The sequence below is a fragment of the Pleurodeles waltl genome, chromosome 5 (genome assembly GCF_031143425.1).
Source record: "Pleurodeles waltl isolate 20211129_DDA chromosome 5, aPleWal1.hap1.20221129, whole genome shotgun sequence".
Lineage (NCBI taxonomy): Eukaryota > Metazoa > Chordata > Amphibia > Caudata > Salamandridae > Pleurodeles > Pleurodeles waltl.
In genome coordinates, this window is record NC_090444.1 from 1861652204 (window position 1) to 1861673954 (window position 21751).

Here is a 21751-nt window from a genome sequence, read left to right on the forward strand (position 1 = left end):
TAGGGAAACCTACCAAACCCAGACATTTCTGGGTTTCCAGGGAGGTGTGACTTGCGTGGATCCCCTAATGTTTTCTTACCCAGAATCCTCAGCAAACCTCAAATTTAGCAAAAAAATCTAATTTTTCCCACATTTCTGTGTGGAATCACTGCACTGGGCCACAATTCCAACCACCCAAAGGTCCCCTCAGTCTCCCGGTAAAAATGATACCTCACTTGTGTAGGTGGTCCAAGTGCCTGTGACAGGGAAGAGCCAAAAACATGTTGAAATTGAGGGGGAACCAAAGCGGGTCCAGAAGGGCAGTTTGAAAAAAAAAAATTTTTAGGCTGACAAGTGCAGCAGAATTTTTATCGGTAAAGATGAGACAATGTTGAAAAGAACATCTTCCCTGGTCTCTGGTGGGCCTTCCAAAAATAGGCCGATCTGCCCCCAAGGTGGGGGCAGATATGGCCTACAGTAATGTGCCCCCATGGGGAGAGACCCTTGCCCAAGGGGCTGCCCCCCCAAACAAAACACACACATACACACACACCAATCCCTGGTGTCTAGTAGTTTCTGCCCCGCTTGGGGGCAGATTGGCCTAACAAAAATAGGCCGATCTGCCCCCTAGGGGGGCCGAAATGGCCTAAATACAATTTTCCCCCCAGGGGAGCGACCCTTGCCTAAGGGGTTGCTCCGCATACATAAAAACATAAAGTAAATAAAAATAAATATATAATCATGGTGTCTAGAGGTTTCTGCCCCCATGGGGTGCAGAAATGGCCTAAAAATATTTTGCCCCCCCTCTGGGGAGCACCTATCTAAAAAGATAAAAATTCCCTGGGGTCTGGTGGTTTCTGCCCCTGGGGGTGGGGGGAGGGGGCAGAAGACCTATAAAGACTGTGTGTTCATATCTAGTACTCATTTTGTTGCCTGCAACCAGTTTTAAATTTAGAGACATTGAACCCTAAATGTATTAACTGAATCATCTTGCAAATGTGTATTCTTCTCTCTAGGTCTTCAAGCTGCATAAGAGTAAGGTGGATGATGAAAAGGCGAGAGTGCTCATTAAAAGCTTGCTAGACCATCCAAGCCTCATCAAGCTGGATTTCTCCTACAATCACATTGGTGATCGAGGCGCCCGGGCTGTGGGGAAACTAATGAACAGCAGTAAGCTGGAACAGCTGAACCTGTGCGACAACAGGATCCGGGCTCATGGGGCGCAAGCCATTGGCCACGCCCTGTCCAAGAACGCCACGCTGACCTCCTTAAACCTCCGGCTGAATCGCATTGGGGATGAAGGAGGACAGGCTATCTGTCAGGCCCTGCTGCAGAACTCCATCCTGGTGGAGCTTCACCTGGGTAGTAACGAGCTGTCCGAGCCTACCGCTACTGTCCTGTCACAGGTCCTTTCGAAGAACACCACACTGCGGAACATCAACCTGTCGTGTAATCGCATTGGACTGGTAAGCACCTTCCTTCCTAGCCTTCAAGAGAGAGCGAGAGCTAGATAAATGTTGGGTCTAAGGGAGAAATCCTACATTTGCTCACTTTTGATGTTCAACTTTCTTTGAAAACAGACCCTCCCTATTCTCCTAGCTAAATGTAAAGTAACCTGTGCTGGATGGAAGTATTTACTATTATCTCTAGGAGCTCCCCCAAGCCTAAACATGGCTTCCTAATTGCTTAAAAGCGAGGTTTTCAGCTTTTCCTAAAGTCAAATTGATTCTGGATATGTCTTAGTTTGAGAGACAAACTGTTCAAGAGGGCCGGAGCCAAAACTCTAAGAAAAAAGTATGTCCGCCGGCACATTTCCTGTGGAACCAGGGTGTAACCGCCAGATTTAGATCAGCCGAACCAAGTGCTCTGGTTCGGAGATGAGGTCGCATAAGGTCGAACAGGATGGGAGCACCTTATGTGTTCATGATCCTATGTGCCATTCTAAGGGCTTTAAATTGAATTTGTCTCTCCAACAGAAGCCAATGGAGCTTGCAGAGGATTCCCAAAAGTGGAGCATAACTTAGGGAGGGAAAACAGGAATCTGCCCACCATGTTTTGGGTCAACTGTAACCACTTTAGGATAGATTTCTTGCAACCCCGATAGAGGATGTTACAGTAATCTACGTTGAGATAGAATAAGAGATTGAATAATCAGCTGACGAATATGTGGTTGGAATAAGCAAATGATAGATTTCACTCTTCTCAGAAGACCAATACAAGTACTCGCCATAGTGGTTACGTGTTTCTCGAGACTAAAGGCCTGATTGAGATATTGATGTACAAGTTACTTACCTTCGGTAACGAAATATCTGGTAGAGACATATTCTAGTTGCAGATTCCTTACCTTAGAATTTCCCCCCAGGTGTCAGACTGGATCCGGAGATTTTTTCTTCGAGCAATACCCTTGCGCGTCGGTAGGTGGCGTCGGTCAACTTCGTAGGCATCGTGGGGGTGATTCTGACCCCGACGGTCTTAGACCGCCGGGGCCAGGGTCGGCGGGAGCACCGCCGACAGGCCGGCGGTGCCCCGCAGGGCATTCTGACCGCGGCGGTAAAGCCGCGGTCAGACCGGCAACACTGGCGGTCTCCCGCCAGTGTACCGCTGCCCTGTTGAATCCTCCAAGGCGGCGCAGCTAGCTGCGCCGCCGAGGGGATTCCGACCCCCCCTACCGCCATCCAGTTCCCGGCGGTCCGCCCGCCGGGAACCGGATGGCGGTAGGGGGGGTCGCGGGGCCCCCGTAAGAGGGCCCCTACAAGTATTTCACTGTCTGCTTGGCAGACAGTGAAATACGCGACGGGTGCAAATGCACCCGTCGCACCTTCCCACTCCGCCGGCTCGATTACGAGCCGGCATCCTCGTGGGAAGGTCGTTTTCCCCTGGGCGGCCTTTTGGCGGCCGCCCGCCAGCCCAGGGGAAAACTTGAAATACCCGCCGCGGTCTTTTGACCGCGGCGCAGTATTTTGGGGGCGGAATTCTGGCGGGCGGCCTCCGCCGCCCGCCAGAATCAGAATCACCCCCCCGTGGTCTTCGTGATGACGTCGGAAGTAGTACTCAGACACCGCCCTCACACAGTGACATCAGTTTCTTTTAACGACTTTCCACGCCAGAGCGCAGAGCTGCTAAGAACACTGATATTGGTGCGCCAGAGCTAAGGACCTCAAAGGGAGGAATACCTGTCCCTAGAAATCAGTTCGCAAGCGGGGAGGATGGGTGGGCAGTAAGGAATCTGCAATTAGAATATGTCTCTACCAGATATTTTGTTACCGAAGGTAAGTAACTTGTACATCTGATAGAGACTTCTAGTTGCAGATTCCTTACCTTAGAATAGATATCCAAGCAATGCCATCCTCGGTGGTGGGCTGCGAACTAAGATCAAACCAGAAAGTCCTGCAGGACCGAAGTAGCCGTTCCGACGGACCTGACTGTCCAGGCAGTAATGCTTAGCAAATGTGTGCAGAGACGCCCATGTAGCTGCCTGACAGATATCCAGGACAGGCACACTGCGTGCTAACGCAGTGGATGCAGCAGTGGCCCTGTTGAGCCCGCAAGCTGTCAGGAGGTTGCTTTTTCGCCAAAGCGCAGCACATTTTGATGCAAAGAAGCACCCATCGAGAGATGGTACGTTTCTGCACCGCCTTCCCTTTCTTCGCACCCACATAGCCAACAAAGAGTTGATTTTCCACCCGGAAGTCTTTAGTACGATTAAGATAGAACACCAACGCACTTTTTGGGTCCAGACAGTGGATTTTCTCCTCATCATGGGAAGGATGTGGGGGTGCGTAGAAGGTAGGCAACGTGATGGACTAGCCTACATGAAACGGTGTAACCACCTTAGGAAGGAATGAAGCCCTAGTGCGAAACACCATTTTGTCGGGGTGTACGGACAAGTATGGAGGCTTTGAAGAAGGGGCCTGAAGCTCACTCACCCTGCGAGCAGAGGTGATGGCGATGAGAAAGACAGTGTTGAATGTGAGGAGCCGTAAGGGACAATTATGCATAGGCTCAAAGGGAGTACACATCAAGAAAGTAAGCACAAGATTAAGATCCCACTGAGGCATGATGAAGGGAGTGGGAGAAAATAAGTAGGTGAGCCCGTTTAAGAACCTACTCACAAGAGGAGATTTAAAGAGTGAGGGCTGATCAGGAAGCATAAGAAAGGCGGAAATGGCAGACAGATACCCCTTAAGGGTGCCCAATGTGGAGCCCTGCTGGGCTAAGGAAAGAATGAATAGAAGAACCTCTGAAAGAGGGGCAGATAGGGGGTCAACAGATTTGTTGGTGCACCATGCCACAAATTCATTCCAATGACAGGCGTATACAGTTTTAGTCGAGGGATGCCTGGCTGCCAAGATAACATTGCAGACTTCGGGTGGAAGGGCAAATGCCATCAACTGTTGCCGCTCAATCTCCATGCATGAAGGTGGAGGTTGGACAGGTTCGGGTGGAGGACCGTCCCCTGCTGCTGCGACAGAAGATCCGCCCGAAGAGGCAGTCTGAGTGGAGGATCGATGGACATGCTCAATAGCTCTGGATAACACACTCTTCGAGCCCAGTCCGGAGCTACCAAGATAACTTGGGCCCGGTCGCTCTTGATTTTCTTGAGAACTCTGGGCAGAAGAGGGATAGGCGGGAAGGCGTAAAGGAGGCCGGAGTTCCACTCGAGACGAAAAGCGTCGCTGAGCGAGTGCCGCCTTGGAAACTCCAACGTGCAAAATAGCTGACATTGCGCGTTCTCTGCGGAGGCAAACAGATCTAACCAAGGCTCCCCCCACTTGAGAAAGAGACCTTGCGCCACCTCCGGATGGAGACGCCATTCGTGATCGACAGTGCGTCGGCTGCTGAGTTCGTCTGCTCTGGCGTTGAGAGAGCCCGCCAGATGTTGAACCATCAGGGTAGTGTTCTAATGTTCCAGCCATGTCCAGAGGCGTAGGGCCTCCTGACAAAGGGTCCAGGACCCTACCCCGCCTTGTTTGTTGGAGTACCACATGGCGGTAGCATTGTCCGTGAACACCTGCACCTCTTTCCCTTTGAGAGAGGGAAGGAATGCTTTCAAAGCAAGTCTGATCGCTCGGAGCTCCAGCAAATTTATGTGGAGTCCCGACTCCGCCGGAGACCAGAGACCTCTGATCTCTGCCTCTCCCATGTGGCCACCCCAACCCAGAAGCGACACTTCTGTCACTATAGAGAGATCTGGGTGGGAAAGGGAGAGGGATCTGCGAGTGACCCAATTGGGATTCGAAAGCCACCACTGCAGGTCTTTCGCAGTCCCCTCCGAGATCTGGACCATGTCGGAGAGATTCCCCTGATGCTGATTGGAACTTCAAGTCCCACTGCAGATCCCGCATATGCCACCTGGCATGTGTTACTAGCAGGATGCAGGAGGCCAAGAGGCCCAGCAGCCTCAGACTCTGTCTCACCGAAACCCAAGACCAAGGCTGAAAGATCGGAATCATAGCCTGAATGTCTTGGACTCGCTTTTGGGGAGGATAAGCCCAAAACCGCACTGTGTCCAGAACTGCTCCGATGAAAGGGAGCGTCTGAGAGGGAGTCAGGTGTGATTTCGGCACGTTGATAGTGAACCCCAGCTGGTGCAGGAGGTTCACCGTAGTCTGGAGGTGGGAGACCACTGTCTGGGGCAAAGGCGCCTTCAACAGCCAGTCGTCTAGGTAGGGGAAGACTGAGACCCCTAACCTGCGCAGATGAGCTGCAACCACCGCCACCACGTTCGTGAACAACCGAGGGGCGCTGGTAAGGCCGAAAGGGAGCACAGTAAATTGAAAGTGCTTTTGACCTACCACGAATCGTAGGTAACATCTGTGGGCAGGCAGGATGGGGATGTGTAAATAAGCGTCATGCAAGTTCAATGCTACCATTCAGTCTCCTGGGTCTAAGGTAGACAGAACCTGAGCCAGGGTGAGCATTTTGAACTTCTCCTTCTTGAGGAAGTAGTTCAGGTCCCGAAGATTGAGGATACGGCGCAAGCCTTTGTTCTTCTTTGGTATCAGAAAGTAGTGGGAATAACAACCACAACCTACTTCTGGCACAGGGTCCCTTTCTATAGCTCCCTTGGCCAAGAGAGCCGCGACTTCCTGGCGGAGAAGCACCAAATGATCCTCCAAAAGGGGATGGAAGGTTGGTGGCATGTGAATTGGTGCAGATTCGAAAGTAAGGGAGTAGCCCTTCCGAATTATTTGCAAAACCCACCCGTCTGTGGTTATATGTTCCCAGTGGGGCAGGTGATGGCGGATTCTGCCACCTACTGGGCGGGAGTGAGGGGACAGACTAGGGAGATTTGGAGGCTGCTGCAGGGGCAGAGGTGGACAAGACAGACCTCTGGTTTCCGGTCCCACGACCACGTGGGATTCCGCACCCCCGGCCACGCATAGGCTGTCCAGCGTGCATGGCCCAGTGGCTGGTTTGAGGATGCGACAGGGTGCCCCTTCTGTGGCCACGAAAGGGCCGAAAAGTGGACTGTGGGGTGCGTGTGGCGGCAGAAAGGCCAAGGGACCGAGCCGTAGCCCTGGACTCCTTAAACATCTCCAATGCCGAGTCCGCTTTGTCTCCGAAGAGACGGGTGCCATCAAAGGGCATGTCCATGAGTGACTGTTGGACATCTCCAAAGAAGCCAGAAGTACGTAACCAGGCATGGCGCTGTAAGGCCACTATCGTAGCAACCGATCTGCCCAGAGAGTCGGTCGTATCCAGCCCACAACGGATTGTGAACTTCGCTGCGTCTCTCCCATCTTTGACTGCTTGGGAGACAATAGCACGGGCCTCCTCCGGTATCTGCGGCAGGACTTGCGCAACCGTAACCCACAGGTAGAGGGAATAATGGCCCAAAAGGCATGCGGTGTTCACGGACTGCAGCGCGAGGCTGGAGGAAGAAAATAACTTCTTACCAAATTGTTCCAACCTTTTGGATTCCCTATCCGGGGGTGCGGAAGGGAGCGTGCCAGAAGAAGAGGACGTCTGGATAACAAAACTCTCAGGCGTAAGATGTTGGGACAGAAACTTCAGGTCGTTCGGGGCAGGCGGATGGCGGCGAGTGATAGTCCTGTTCACAGGAGCCCCTGTGTTGGGTTTGGACCATGCACCCAAAAGGATGTCAATGAGGGCTTCATTAAATGGGAGAAGGGGTTCAGACGTAGAAGCCCCGGGCTGAAGCACCTCCGTCAGGAGGTTAGACCTGACTTCGACAGTAGGTAGCTCAAGGCCAAGGACCTCAGCCGCTCTACTAACCACCATACCATAGGTAGCTCCCACCACCGTAGCCACGGTAGGAGGAGACAGCATGCCAGAGCCAGGAGAAGTATCAAGACCACTGGCTTCACTCAAGTCCTGTGCCCAGTCCATAGTAGGGTCTTCCTGGTATTCATAAGGGTCCAGGGACCCCTCCAATTCCTCCCCGTATTCATACCCATAGGAAAATGGGTCAGAATCCTACCTCGAGCGAATGGGGCTGTAGGAGGCTGGCCTGGCTTGTAGTGGGTACCAGAGGTACTTACACCTTGTGCCAGGTCCAGTTATCTCTTATTAGTGTAGAAGAGGTGTTTCTAGCAGCTTAGACTGATAGAAAGTAGCTATGGCAAAGCAGCTTAGGCTGAACTAGGAGACAGGTAAAGCTCCTACTATACCACTTATATCATATGCACAATATCATAAGAAAACACAATACACAGAGTTATTAGAAATAAAGGTACTTTATTTTTATGACAATATGCCAAAAGTATCTCAGTGAGTACCCTCAGTAAGAAGGTAAGTACTATACACAAGTTATATGTACACAAACCAAAGTTAGGTAAGTAATAGCAAGAAAAGTAATGCAAACAGTGTAGAATTACAATAGATTGCAATAGGAGCACATAGGTTTAGAGGCAACACAAACCATATATTCCAAAAGTGGAATGCGAACCACAAATGGACCCCAGACCTATGTGAGCTTGTAGAGGATCGCTGGGACTGTAAGAAAATAATGAGGGTTAGATAAATACCCCACCCCAAGACCCTGAAAAGTAGGAGTAAAGTGCATCTACTACCCCCAGAGAGCACAGAAGTCGTGATAGGGTGATTCTACAGGAAGAACAAACACCAGCAGTGCACTGACAACGGATTTCCGGACCTGAGTACCTGTAAGACAAGGGGACCAAGTCCAATAGTCGCGACAGTGTCCAGGGGGGGCAGGAGCCCAGGAAACCCCAGCTGACGGTGCAAGGAAGCTGCCACCGGTTGGAAGAAGCTTGGAGTTCTGCGAGAAGGAAGAGGACTAGTCACTTCTCCTTTGGAAGACGGATGTCCCTCGTCGCGATGAAGCTTGCAGACGTGTTCCCACGCAGAAAGACCGCAAACAAGCCTTGCTAGCTGCAAGGGTCGCAGTAGAGGTTTATTGGGTGCTGCTGACGACCAGGAAGGATCAGGATGTCGCCTTTTGGAGGAGGAGACAGAGAGGGCGCTCAGCAACTCAGAGAGCCCTCACAGAAGCAGGCAACACCCGCAGAAGTACCCCAACAGGCACTTAGAAGAAGAGTGAACCGGAGTCCATGCAAAGTTACAAAAGGGAGTCCCATGACGTCGGAGGACAACTCAGAAGGTTGTGCACTGCAGGACGGAGTGCTGGGGACCCAGGCTTGGCTGTGCACGAAGGAAATCCTGGAAGATTTCACAAGAGCCAGAGCAGCTGCAAATCACGGTTCACAGCTTTGCAGTCTAGCGTGGGGAGGCAAGGACTTACCTCCACCAAACTTGGACTGAAGAGTCACTGGACTGTGGGAGTCACTTGGACAGAGTTGCTGTGTTCCAGGGACCATGCTCGTCAGGATGAGAGGGGACCCAGAGGACCAGTGTTGCAGTCTTTTGGTGCCTGCCTTAGCAGGGGGAAGATTCAGTCGACCCACAGGAGATTTCTTCGGAGCCTCTGGTGCAGGGTGAAGGCAGGCTACCCCCAGAGCATGCACCACCTGGAAACAGTCGAGAAAGCAGGCAGGATTAGGCGCTACAATGTTGCTGGTAGTCGTCTTGCTACTTTGTTGCGGTTTTGCAGGCGTCCTGGAGCAGTCAGCGGTCGATCCTTTGGTAGAAGGTGAAGAGGGAGATGCAGAGGAACTCTGGTGAGCTCTTGCATTCGGTATCTTAAGAATTCCCCAAAGCAGAGACCCTAAATAGCCAGAAAAGGAGGTTTGGCTACCAAGTTAGGAGGATTGGTTACCAAGAGAGGTAAGAGCCTATCAGAGGGAGCCTCTGACATCACCTGCTGGCACTGGCCACTCAGAGCAGTCCAGTGTTCCCCCAACACCTCTGTTTCCAAGATGGCAGAGGTATGGGACACACTGGAGGAGCTCTGGGCACCTCCCCTGGGAGGTACTGGTCAGGGGAGTGGTCACTCCCCTTTCCTTTGTCCAGTTTCGCGCCAGACCAGGGCTGGGGGATCCCTGAACCGGTGTAGACTGGCTTATGCTTTGATGGGCACCATCTGTGCCCATGAAAGCATTTCCAGAGGCTGGGGGAGGCTACTCCTCCCCAGCCCTTCACACCTATTTCCAAAGGGAGAGGGTGTAACACCCTCTCTCAGAGGAAATCCTTTGTTCTGCCTTACTGGGCCAGGGCTGCCTGGACCCCAGGAGGGCAGAAACCTGTCTGAGGGGTTGGCAGCAGCAGCAGCTTCAGTGGAGACCCCGAAAGGCAGTTTGGCAGTACCCGGGTTCTGTGCTAGAGACCCGGGGGACCATGGAATTGTCCCCCCATACCAGAATGGTATTGGGGTGACAATTCCATGATCTTAGACATGTTACATGGCCATGTTCGGAGTTACCATTGTGACGTTATACATACGTAGTGACCTATGTACAGTGCACACATGTAATGGTGTCCCCGCACTCACAAAGTCCGGGGAATTTGCCCTGAAGGATGTGTGGGCACCTTGGCTAGTGCCAGGGTGCTCACACACTAAGTAACTTTGCACCCAACCTTCACCAGGTGAAGGTTAGACATATAGGTGACTTATAAGTTACTTAAGTGCAGTGGTAAATGGCTGTGAAATAACGTGGAAGTTATTTCACGCAGGCTGCAGTGGCAGGCCTGTGTAAGAATTGTCAGAGCTCCCTATGGGTGGCAAAAGAAATGCTGCAGCCCATAGGGATCTCCTGGATTCTCAATACCATGGGTACCTCAGTACCATATACAAGGGAATTATATGGGTGTACCAGTATGCCAATGTGAATTGGTAAATTTAGTCACTAGCCTGTTAGCGCAGAGCCTCAGTGAGACAGTTAGTCACCACACAGGGAACACATACAGGGCACATACTTATGAGCACTGGGGCCCTGCCTGGCAGGGTCCCAGTGACACATAGACTAAAACAACATATATACAGTGAAATATGGGGGTAACATGCCAGGCAAGATGGTACTTTCCTACAGGGGCCCACTGAAGCCGATGGCGGCGTTGGGCGACGCAGCTGCGACTCTGAGTCGTTGGGAATGAGAGTCGGGTTGACGTCAATAGTGGGCACTACCGACGTCGGGAGCTTCGCTAAACGAACTGGCGCCAGGGAAGGTCTTGACTGTGCGTCCAGCGTCGGTGTGGATCCGCGCACGGATCCGGAGGCAACCTCGGTGGCCGGGGCCAAAGCCGCCGGCGCGGAACGCGAAGGTCCCTCAGCCAAAGATGAGGCGCATGGCCTCGTAGAACTCCTTGAGTTGGACGGGGGTTGCTCCGGCTCTGGGAAACTTAGGGAAGCGTGGAGTCGCCCCAGACGTAGGCTCCGAGGACGGAGGCCTACTTCATGGACGCTCGTCCTGCGTCGTGTCGGCCGAGCGACGGGGTGAAGTCTGAGAGCGATGGGACTTCTTCGACTTCTTCTTCTTCTTACCTTGGCCCGAAGATTTCGAAGAAGACGAGTGGTGGTGGCTCCGCGACCGATCTCGAGACCTTCCTCTCGAGCGAGATCAGGATCTATGCGGAGTCGAGTGCCCGGCCGCCATCAGCTTTAGGGACTGCTCCCTCAAAGCCTTCAGATGCATTGCCCGGCACTCGGAGCACGACTTCGGGTCGTGGTCATGCTCGAGGCACCACAGGCAGACACGATGAGGGTCCGTCACCGACATCATGCGTTGGCAGTCCTCGCATGGCTTGAACCCGGTCTTCGGGGACATCCTCGATGCACCAAAGGTCACACCAAAAAATATCGACAAAACGATCGAATTCGGCCAAAAAATAGCCGAGGGTAGCTCTCTCTCAGATCGGCGCGGAAAGAAAAGAACTGACGTCACTGCGCGAGGGTTGCGTCTATGTACTACTCCCAACGTCATGCGGAGTCGACCGACGCCACCTACTGACGCGTAAGGGTATTGCTCAAAGAAAAAATCTCTGGATCCAGTCTGACGCCTGGGGGAAAATTCTAAGGTAAGGAATCTGCAACTAGAAGTCTCTATCAGATGTAGGGGTTACTCCATCACAATGGTGACAGATAGCCCATCCGCCAAAATCTAAATCCCTTTATATCCAATGAGATTTAGATTTCGGCGAACGGAATATCCATCACTGTTGTGATGGAGTAATTCATCCGCCAATATCTAAATCAGGCCTTAAGTTTATTGTCTAGCCAAAGGCCCAGATATTTCACCAGAGATTTAGATGTGGGTGAGTGGGGCTAAAGGCAGTTTGGCCACCGCAAATTCCCCCATGCCTATGTTTGGAAATAGCAGGATCTCTGTTTACTCACATTCAATGTTAAGCAATAGTTGTCCATCCAACTGGGCACTGACAGCACACACCTCTGAAATTTGGTAAGTATCATCTCAATCTTGAATGAGCACCTTACATAGACACATCACTTGTTGAGCTTCCACAGGAGATGTTCATGTGTGACTAGATAATGAAAAAAAGGCTATTGCCCAAGTATGTCACTTGTCAATGCTGGAAAAGGGCTTACAAGAGCTGTTGAACGCACCCAGACACCCTATGAGGCATGCCTTTGAGGATTTCCTTCATGCTGTCCAGTTCTGTGGGACCTCTGGTACTCAAGCTCATTTACCTATCACCATCACCATCCGTGCATGTAGCATGTGCAGGAACTGGTTATGTGAATTACATAAAGAAGCAGAAAGAATTCACGCCCCAGAGATTAGTGCACAGCAATTTTATTTAGGCAGCTTCCCCTCATGTTCCAGCTCCACAGTCTTTTTTAAGGCGATAATGGGAAGCGGATGGGGAAAAAAAAGAAAACTCTACATAAAAGTCAATTTTATAAACAGTTCATTTGATAATGTTCAATAATTTCCTATGTCAGTGTAGAAACAAAATATGAAAGACAAAAGAGTGCATCAAAAGAATGTTCTCAATAGTCAGTTAATATGAAAAAATAATGATCACATGTATGGCATCAAGCCACTGAGATTTAGGAACAAAATGAGTCATAAATTGGCTACAGAGTCATAAATTATAATAAAATCTACAGTTAACGAGTGATCACCTGAGATGACTAACAGCATGTAGGTACAGAAAGTGCCCTAGTGGGCTATATTTACATGAAATGGAATCTTCTCCAACATCTCCAGTTGCTGTATTGATTACAATTTCTTACGGAATATGACACAATCTAATTAAATAAAGATATTTCTGTACTGCAAACCCTTCAAAAGCTTTATATCTTATCCTACATGGATGGACAGTTCTTAGTCTGCATTAAGACCATCTGGTCTTTGGAATTGCAATTCATGATACAAAGTTTTATGCACAGCAATGAAGTTGGAAATTATTGACCTCCTTAAGATGAATTTAATATAATGGACTTTCCTGTATAGTCCTTCTTTTAGTTTCACATTGAATGTTAAGTCTATTGTATGTGTTTAATAAGGAAGTGAACTCTTGAAAACCATCCAGTGTTGACCGCTTCTGGGAATCATTCTGAGAAAGACTCTTCTGAGTTGTAACGTGTGGGCAAGCCACCTTACTAAACTATTTATGCAGTAACCTCTGGAGTGCACATTCTTTCATCTTCTATACAACCAAAGGTCAAAAGCAGTGCATGATTAGTACCTTAGTTACGGTTACATTACATAACTATAACTGGCAACTTTCAGTGGATTTTAGGTATTGTCTTGTAATCATAAATACTTTTTACGGGTGAGCGCAAAGCGCTTCGTCCCGTGTTGTAATCTCTCTTTGAGCTTCAAACCACACCCATGTCACGTCAGTTTCTTTCATTGGTTCATGAGCTTGCCTTTTAAAATCTGCTTGCTTTCATTAGTGAAAGGCATGCATAAGGCATGCCTTTTCTGGTGTTTAGCCCTCCTTGAGCGCAGCGACCAAGTACTGAAAACATACGAGGCTCCACATTTTCAGTCTGGTTTCTGGACTACTTTTTCTTTTTTTTTCGCAGTTATGTGAAACTGTTTTATTTTCATTTTCAATCTATGTGGCAAGAAAAGTCCGGTTAGGAGTTTACAATGCTAATTGCTCTAGCTTTTCTAATTGAACTTTTTGCCGGTTGCATGAATAATTGCACTTTTGGCAATAGGTTTCACTACGAGTGAACTTTCATTTCCCTTTGTGTGTCTGCTTTGCACTGATGGCGGCCCTCAGCTCGCTTATGTGAAACTTTTACATTTCAGTTTATATGGCAAGAAAAGTCCAGTTAGTTATGTGAAACTGTTTTATTTTCATTTTCAATCTATGTGGCAAGAAAAGTCCGGTTAGGAGTTTACAATGCTAATTGCTCTAGCTCAAGCAAATGCAAGACCGGTTGCATTGCTAATGCTTGTTAGCGCTGTTTTTCCTAGTGAATTTATGAGGTTCTTTATGTCTACATTAGGTATCATGACCAAAGCTAACCATAAAAAATCCCCTTAACTTTAGTTTTTTTGGTTAATGTTTGGGTGTTATGATGATATACCACATCCAACAGTTGAATGCACCGAGAATGCAGCAGGTGGCCATTCGCTAGATAGGCTGCAAAGTCTGACATTTGATATAGTCTTTCGCCCAACTCAACACAGGCAGCCAATCACCACCGCTCACATCTTTGGGCTTTAAACCGTGAAGAATGGCCGAGGGCCTGGCTTTTAGCGAGGCCCTGTGTCCAGCCAGACAAGGGCAGCCAATCCAGCTGCTCATACCCTTCAGTTGTGCAAAACAGTGGTAGACAACAGGGCTTGGCCTACGCCTAGACCCTGTTGTTTTTTTTTGGAGGATCCACTGGCTCCTTTATAGTGGTCAAACTCTTTTTTTTGTTTTTTTTAAATATATATTTTTATTAACTTTTAGTGGTTATACAGATTCATCATTGTAAGGAAATGCCTCCTTGGCATGGTTACCCCCTGACTTTTTGCCTTTGCTGATGCCAAGTTATGATTTGAAAGTGTGCTGAGGCCTGCTAACCAGGCCCCAGCACCAGTGTTCTTTTCCTAACCTGTACTTTTGTTTCCACAATTGGCACACCCTGGCATCCAGATAAGTCCCTTGTAACTGGTACCCCTGGTACCAAGGGCCCTGATGCCAGGGAAGGTCTCTAAGGGCTGCAGCATGTCTTATGCCACCCTGGGGACCCCTCACTCAGCACAGACACACTGCTTGCCAGCTTGTGTGTGCTAGTGGGGATAAAAAGACTAAGTCGACATGGCACTCCCCTCAGGGTGCCATGCCAATCTCACACTGCCTATAGGTATAGATAAGTCACCCCTCTAGCATGCCTTACAGCCCTAAGGCAGGGTGCACTATACCATAGGTGAGGGCATAAGTGCATGAGCACTGTGCTCCTACAGTGTCTAAGCAAAACCCTAGACATTGTAAGTGCAGGGTAGCCATAAGAGTATATGGTCTGGGAGTCTGTCATGCACGAACTCCACAGCACCATAATGGCTACACTGAAAACTGTGAAGTTTGGTATCAAACTTCTCAGCACAATAAATACTCACTGATGCCAGTGTACATTTTATTGTAACATACACCCCAGAGGGCCCCTTAGAGGTGCCCCCTGAAACCTTAACTGACTACCCGGGTAAGCTGACTAGTTTTAGCAGCCTGCCACACACCAGACATGTTGCTGGCCACATGGGGAGAGTGCCTTTGTCACTCTCTGGCTAGTAACAAAGCCTGTACTGGGTGGAGGTGCTTCTCACCTCCCCCTGCAGGAACTGTAACACCTGGCGGTGAGGCTCAAAGGCTCACCCCCTTTGTTACAGCACCCCAGGGCACTCCAGCTAGTGGAGTTGCCCGCCCCCTCCGGCCACGGCCCCACTTTTGGCGGCAAGGCCGGAGGAGATAATGAGAAAAACAAGGAGGAGTCACTGGCCAGTCAGGACAGCCTCTAAGGTGTCCTGAGCTGAGGTGACTCTGACTTTTAGAAATCCTCCATCTTGCAGATGGAGGATTCCCCCAATAGGGATAGGGATGTGCCCCCCTCCCCTCAGGGAGGAGGCACAAAGAGGGTGTAGCCACCCTCAGGGCTAGTAGCCATTGGCTACTAACCCCCCAGACCTAAACACATCCCTAAATTGAGTATTTAGGGGCTTCCCGAACACAGCAAGATAGATTACTGCAACCTAAGACGAAGAAGGACTGCTGAGCTGAAAAACCTGCAGAGAAGACGGAGACACCAACTGCTTTGGCCCCAGCTCTACCGGCCTGTCTCCCCACTTCTAAAGACACTGTCCAGCGATGCGTTCCACAGGGTCCAGCAACCTCTGAAGCCTCAGAGGACTACCCTGCATCTAGAAGGACCAAGAACTCCCGAGGACAGCAGCTCTGTTCCCCAAAGACTGCAACTTTGCAACAAAGAAGCAACTTTGAAACAACACACGTTTCCCGCCGATAGCGTGAGACTTTGCACTCTGCACCCGACGCCCACGGCTCGACTTGTGGAGAACAAACACCACAGGGAAGACTCCCCGGCGACTACCAGATCGTGAGTAGCCAGAGTTGACCCCCCTGAGCCCCCACAGCGACGCAGCAGAGGGAATCCCGAGGCTCCCCCTGACCGCGACTGCCTGCTTCAAAGACCCGACGCCTGGTAAAGACACTGCACCCACAGCCCCCAGGACCTGAAGGATCTGACCTCCAGTGCAGGAGCGACCCCCAGGTTGCCCTCTCCCTTGCCCAGGTGGTGGCTACCCCGAGGAGCCCCCCCCTTGCCTGCCTGCATCGCTGAAGAGACCCCTTGGTCTCCCATTGAATCCTATTGCGAACCCGACACCTGTTTGTACACTGCACCTGGCCGCCGCCGTGCCGCTGAGGGTGTACTTTTTGTGTTGACTTGTGTCCCCCCCGGTGCCCTACAAAACCCCCCTGGTCTGCCCTCCGAAGACGCTGGTACTTACCTGCTGGCAGACTGGAACCTGGGCACCCACTTCTCCATTGAAGCCTATGCGTTTTGGGCACCACTTTGACCTCTGCACCTGACCGGCCCTGAGCTGCTGGTGTGGTATTTTTGGGGTTGCCCTGAACCCCCAACGGTGGGCTACCTTGGACCCAACTTTGAACCCTGTAGGTGGTTTACTTACCTGCAAATCTAACAAAAACATACCTCCCCCAGGAACTGTTGAAAATTGCACTGTCTAGTTTTAAAATAGCTATACGTCATTTGTGTGAAAACTGTATATGCTATTTTGCTAATTCAAAGTTCCTAAAGTTCCTAAGTGAAGTACCTTTCATTTAAAGTATTGTTTGTAAATCTTGAACCTGTGGTTCTTAAAATAAACTAAGAAAATATATTTTTCTATACAAAAATCTATTGGCCTGGAATTGTCTCTGAGTGTATGTTCCTCATTTATTGCCTGTGTGTGTACAACAAATGCTTAACATTACCCTCTGATAAGCCTACTGCTCGACCACACTACTAGAAAATAGAGCATTAGAATTATCTCTTTTTGCCACTATCTTACCTCTAAGGGGAACCCTTGGACTCTGTGCATGCTATTTCTTACCTTGAAATAGTACATACAGAGCCAACTTCCTACAATCATTTAAGGCATTATCATTCTTAGTCATTGCTAGAGATATTATTCAACATTACACTTCCACTTACATTAACGGCAGTCAACTGATTTACTTTTTCTTGGTTACCTCCAGTCATTAACCGTACCCTCCTGCGTTGTACTTGTTCTTATTTTGGTGCTGTGGTTTCATACCCATGCCCCCTTTTTTTTTTCCTTTTCTGTATAAGTGTTGCATCCTTATTGCTCATTTATCATTGTCAATCTGCTGCAATGCACATGTAAGCCTCAGTTCACACACCAACAATGGAATAAAACTGAAAGAAAAACAAAAAATTAACTACAAACGTGATGGTGCCATGGTTCTCTGTGCGCTAATTGTGCCTTGGGTTGCGGTGGGACACTGCCTCTGATCTGCTTATATTTAATCCAATACCCGGCGGTCCTTCCATGTGTGCTGGGTCGCCTATTTATCCCTTTGTTGCGCTTCTACTTTCCCTTTATGACCATCCCTTGTTGTGCCTTCTCCAGGTTTCAGTAACTGTCTGCCCCCCTTGTCAGTCTTCCGTTCTATTGATGACTATTGTGAATTCGCCCCTCTGCCATTGTTGCAGACTGATTGAGCTGTCAGTTCTACTCTCCTGTGTCGCTATCTTCACCCAACACTATTTGCCTCCATTTTATCAAGACCTCCTCCCATTCCGGGGCTAGGGGGGTCTTACACAGGCCTCTAGCCTCCTCACACTTTAGGACCTGTAGTTCGGCTCCTGCCCACTTCAATACGTCACGCCTCCAGTCCGTCATGTTCGGGTTCCGGGGTGATTTCCAGCCCATGGCTATGACTCTCCTGTATATTACTAGAGTAATGTCCATGAAGCGTTGCTTTGCCTTCCCTATTTTTAGCCCCGACTTCAGGCCCACCAGACACACCGCCGGCGTTTGCGGTATGTTAATTCCCAGAAGTTTCTCCAGGTCCTTCACTACCGTTTCCCACTCCACCTGGATCTCTGGGCACTGCCAGGTCATATGGTCAAGGCAGGCATCCATAGCTCCGCATTTGGGGCATCCCATAGGGGTACCTCCGTATATCCGGGTTAGACGTTGTGGGGTAAGGTATGACCTGTGTGTGTAATTGTATTGAATATATCTCAGACATGTGTTTCTTGACACTATCTTGGGGTACGCCAATAACCTCCTCCACTCCGTGTCTGATAACTCTCCTGCTATTGACCCTTCCCATCTATCCCTCAATGGTCTTAGCTGGTCTAATGTGTCCTCGGTTAACGTTTTGTATATTTTAGTGATTAGGTGGGTGTCTGCCCCTGCCGTCAGTAGCAGGTGTAACGCCCGGTGTGTGGTGGGTTCTTCGTTTATCGTTGCCCAGTGCTCCCGTATAATGTGAGTGATTCTCTGATACATGAGAAACTGCCCTCTGGGGACCCTCTTGTCGCTTGTTAGATCGGCAAAGGTGCTCATTACCCCTCCGTCAAATAGGTCTCCCAGGGTCACTATTCTGGCTTTCGTCCATGCCCCCAGGTCAGAGTCTACCCAGCTCTCTGTCGTTGTTTCTACTTTCAGCGTACCCAGCGGCAACACAGGGGAATAGGCCTTCCCCTCGCCCGTTCATTGTATGCACTTCTTCCAGCAGTGCAACACCACTTTCGGCAGCGCGCTCATATCTTGTGGCTTAACCTTCCGGCTCATCATTGCTGCCAATATCTCCTCGCCCCCGGCTCTTTTCCTACTGTGCTCCTGTCCAGGTGGCCCCCTCCCGCGAACCATCTGGCAGCCCACTGTAGTTGGCATGCTAGGTAGTATTCTTCGAAGTTCGGGACTCCTAGTCCCCCCTCGCTTGTTGGTCTACATAGGATCGATAGGGCTGTACGGCGCCTGCCCCCATCCCGTATCAGATCCCTTAGTAGCGTGTTCAACTCTTTAAACCACGACGCCGGGATCTGCACTGGTAGGTTAGCGAAATAGTAGAGGAGGCAATGTAGCATAATCATTTTTGACAACGATATCCTAGCCATTGTGGATAGCTTCAGTGATCTCCAAAATCCTACCGATGCTCTAAGGGAGCCAAGCGCTTTGCCTAGGTTTCCGTCGCGCAGGTCCAGCGGGTTGTGAAACACCTGGATCCCCAGATACTTAAATGTGTTAGGAGCCCACACCAAGGCCTCCGGGAATATAAAGGGTTGTTCACTACCCTTTGTTATCGGGAAAACATATGTTTTGCCTCTGTTGAGGTGTAGGCCCGAGAGGTCTCCAAAACAATCCAGTGCTTGAAATGCCCAAGGCAACCCTATGTTCCCGTCCCTGAGATATATTAGGATGTTGTCCACATATAATGAGATATTATGTTCGATTTCCCCCCCATTTCACTCCTCTACCCACGCCCTCCATCCTTATATGTGCAGCCAGGGGCTCGATGGCCAAGGCGAATAACAGCGGCGACAGGGGGCATCCCTGCCTCGGTACAAACCCATTTTGGTCTTCGTGCACTAGGGTAGGTATGTACGGAAGCAGTCGGTTAGCCAGTATTTTACTAAGGATTTTAAAGTTGCTGTTTAACATTGAGAGTGGCCTAAAGTTAGCTACCGTTGCTCCGTCCGTTTTGGTCTTAGGTAAAGGTATCACCACCGCCTCCCTGAGTGTGTCCGGGAGTAGGCCGTGGTGTAATGCGTCCGCATAGAGGTCCACTAGCTGTGGGGCCAATAACTTAGAGTATTTTTTATAGAAGTCCATTGTTAACCCATCCGTTCCCGGTGTCTTCCCTGGGGCCAGCTGAGAGATCGCCTCCAGCACCTCCTCCGTGGTCACCGGGCCCCCCATCCCTTCACAGTCTTCACTGGTCAGTGTCGACAGCGGAAGTGGCCGCAGGAACTCCCTCAATCTATCCTCATCTAGTTCTCCTGGTTCCCTATACAGAAATGTGTAGTACTCTTTAAAAGCATCATTTATTGGGCCGGGGCTAAATCTATGGTCTCCTTTTATATCCCGTACACTTACTATGGGTGTACTCTCACCACCCGGCCTTACCAGCCAGGCTAGCATCTTCCCCGATCTCCCTTCTTCTGATTGTACTGAGGCTAGGTGTCTCTGGAAGCAGTGGCAGCAAAGTTGTTCTTCCACCTGTGAGTGGGACTTCATCGCCTGCTCGTATTCCTCCTGCTCATGCGCACTTCTTTGCTCCCTTTTTTCCCATTCATGTATCATCTTCTCTATCTTAATTAGTTCTCAATCTAAAGTCCGCTTTATGCCAATCGTCTGGCTTATGCTAAAGCCCCTTGTAGCTACTTTCAGTGCCTCCCATTCAACACCTCTAGAGGAGGTCGACCCCTTATTTATGTTAATTTGGTCAGTTAGATGAGCCCGGAGTGCCTCTCTAAATGCCTGGTCTTCCAATGCTGTCGGGGACATTCTCCAGAGCGGTATAGGGGGTCTGTCCACGGTCGCCCTCCATTTTACTAATAGTGGATTATGATCCGAAATAGTGCGCCCTAGGTATTCAGAGTGAGTTATACTTCTCGCCACCCCAGGCGTGCACACCACCCTTTCAATTCTAGTGTGTATTTGATGCAGGGCAGAGTAGAACGAGTAGTCCTTATCGTGCGGGTGTTGCTCGCGCCATATGTCAACCATAACCCAGTCCTTCACCTACTCTCTCACTTTCTTGGCAGTTTTATGCATCAGTGCTCCATGTAGTGGGGGTGAGGAACGGTCCAGGTCTACGTCCAAGACACTATTAAAGTCTCCTCCTAGTAATAGTTCCCCATATTGTTGGAGGGTGATATGACTCGACAGACGTTGCGGGAAGGGGGCCTGATCTTGGTTGGGGGCATAAACGCTTCCTATGATTATTGGGACCCCGTAGAGCCTCCCCTCCACCACTACAAATCTACCTTCTTGGTCTATGTCTATGGATATCGCTTCAAAGGGCACGCCCACACAGATCCATATTAGTGCTCCTCTTGCATATGCCGAGTACTTAGTGGCGAATATCTGCCCCCGCCATCTGCGTCTAAGCTTATCAACCTCGTGGAGCATTATACATGTATGCCCCTCCTCTTCAGGTGAGATAGTATTCTATGTCTTTTTGCAGGCGAGCCCATACCCCGTACGTTCCATGTTAAAAGATTATAGTCAGGCGTTTGGGTATGCCGTGTAGCAAATGCGGATCCCCCCTGCTCTCGCTGGCCTCACCTCTGTTCTGCGTGTTCCCACCACCCTCATGAATGTAACTTGATTTCCACTGGCACCATCTAACTTTAAATGTAAAAACCCCAACTCCCCCTCCCCAGGGCGCCTCCCTAACTGTAGGCTAGCCTTACAAATCAAGCAATCGAATAACATGCACCAACTATTACTCTTAGTTCTCGCCATTCCACCTGACTGGACGAGAAACTGGTTGGGGAGGTGATTCTATGTCCGTTGGGGCCAATCTCCCATGTTGTGCGCCCTGCCCCATAACTCGCCGGCCCATTGTTCACCCCAGTTCATCTGCCGTCTGCGGGGTCACTTTTGTAAGGCCCTCTGAGTCGTTAGGGTCCTCAGCGGATGATCCCGCAGTGTCATCCGACTCAATGTCTTCGCTTCACTTTGAGGAGGGCTCCTTGCCCATCGTTGCCGCAGCTCTCAAGGCCTCCTTCTTGCCTAGGTCTTTCTGGGACTGTGACGGTTCCGTATGAGGGCGGGTCCATACGGGTGGGGGAGGGCACCATCTGGCACCCCATCCCGTCTCCCCCGTCCCCCCCGGGCCTCCAACCACTCCCAAGCTTCTTCAGGATTTTGAAAAAACGTGGACTTGCCCTCCATCATCACTCTCAGTCTGGCCGGGAAGAGGAGCG

General features: G+C 50.1%; 1 protein-coding gene across 1 annotated transcript in view; it reads left to right on the forward strand.

The window, feature by feature from the left end:
* Positions 1 to 21751, forward strand: part of TCTE1 (t-complex-associated-testis-expressed 1) — a 171032-nt gene that overhangs the window by 137836 nt on the left and 11445 nt on the right. The window contains exon 4 of the mRNA XM_069236383.1: positions 996 to 1445. Within this exon, the coding sequence (XP_069092484.1) occupies positions 996 to 1445 (450 nt within the window). The remainder of the gene's footprint in view (positions 1 to 995; positions 1446 to 21751) is intronic.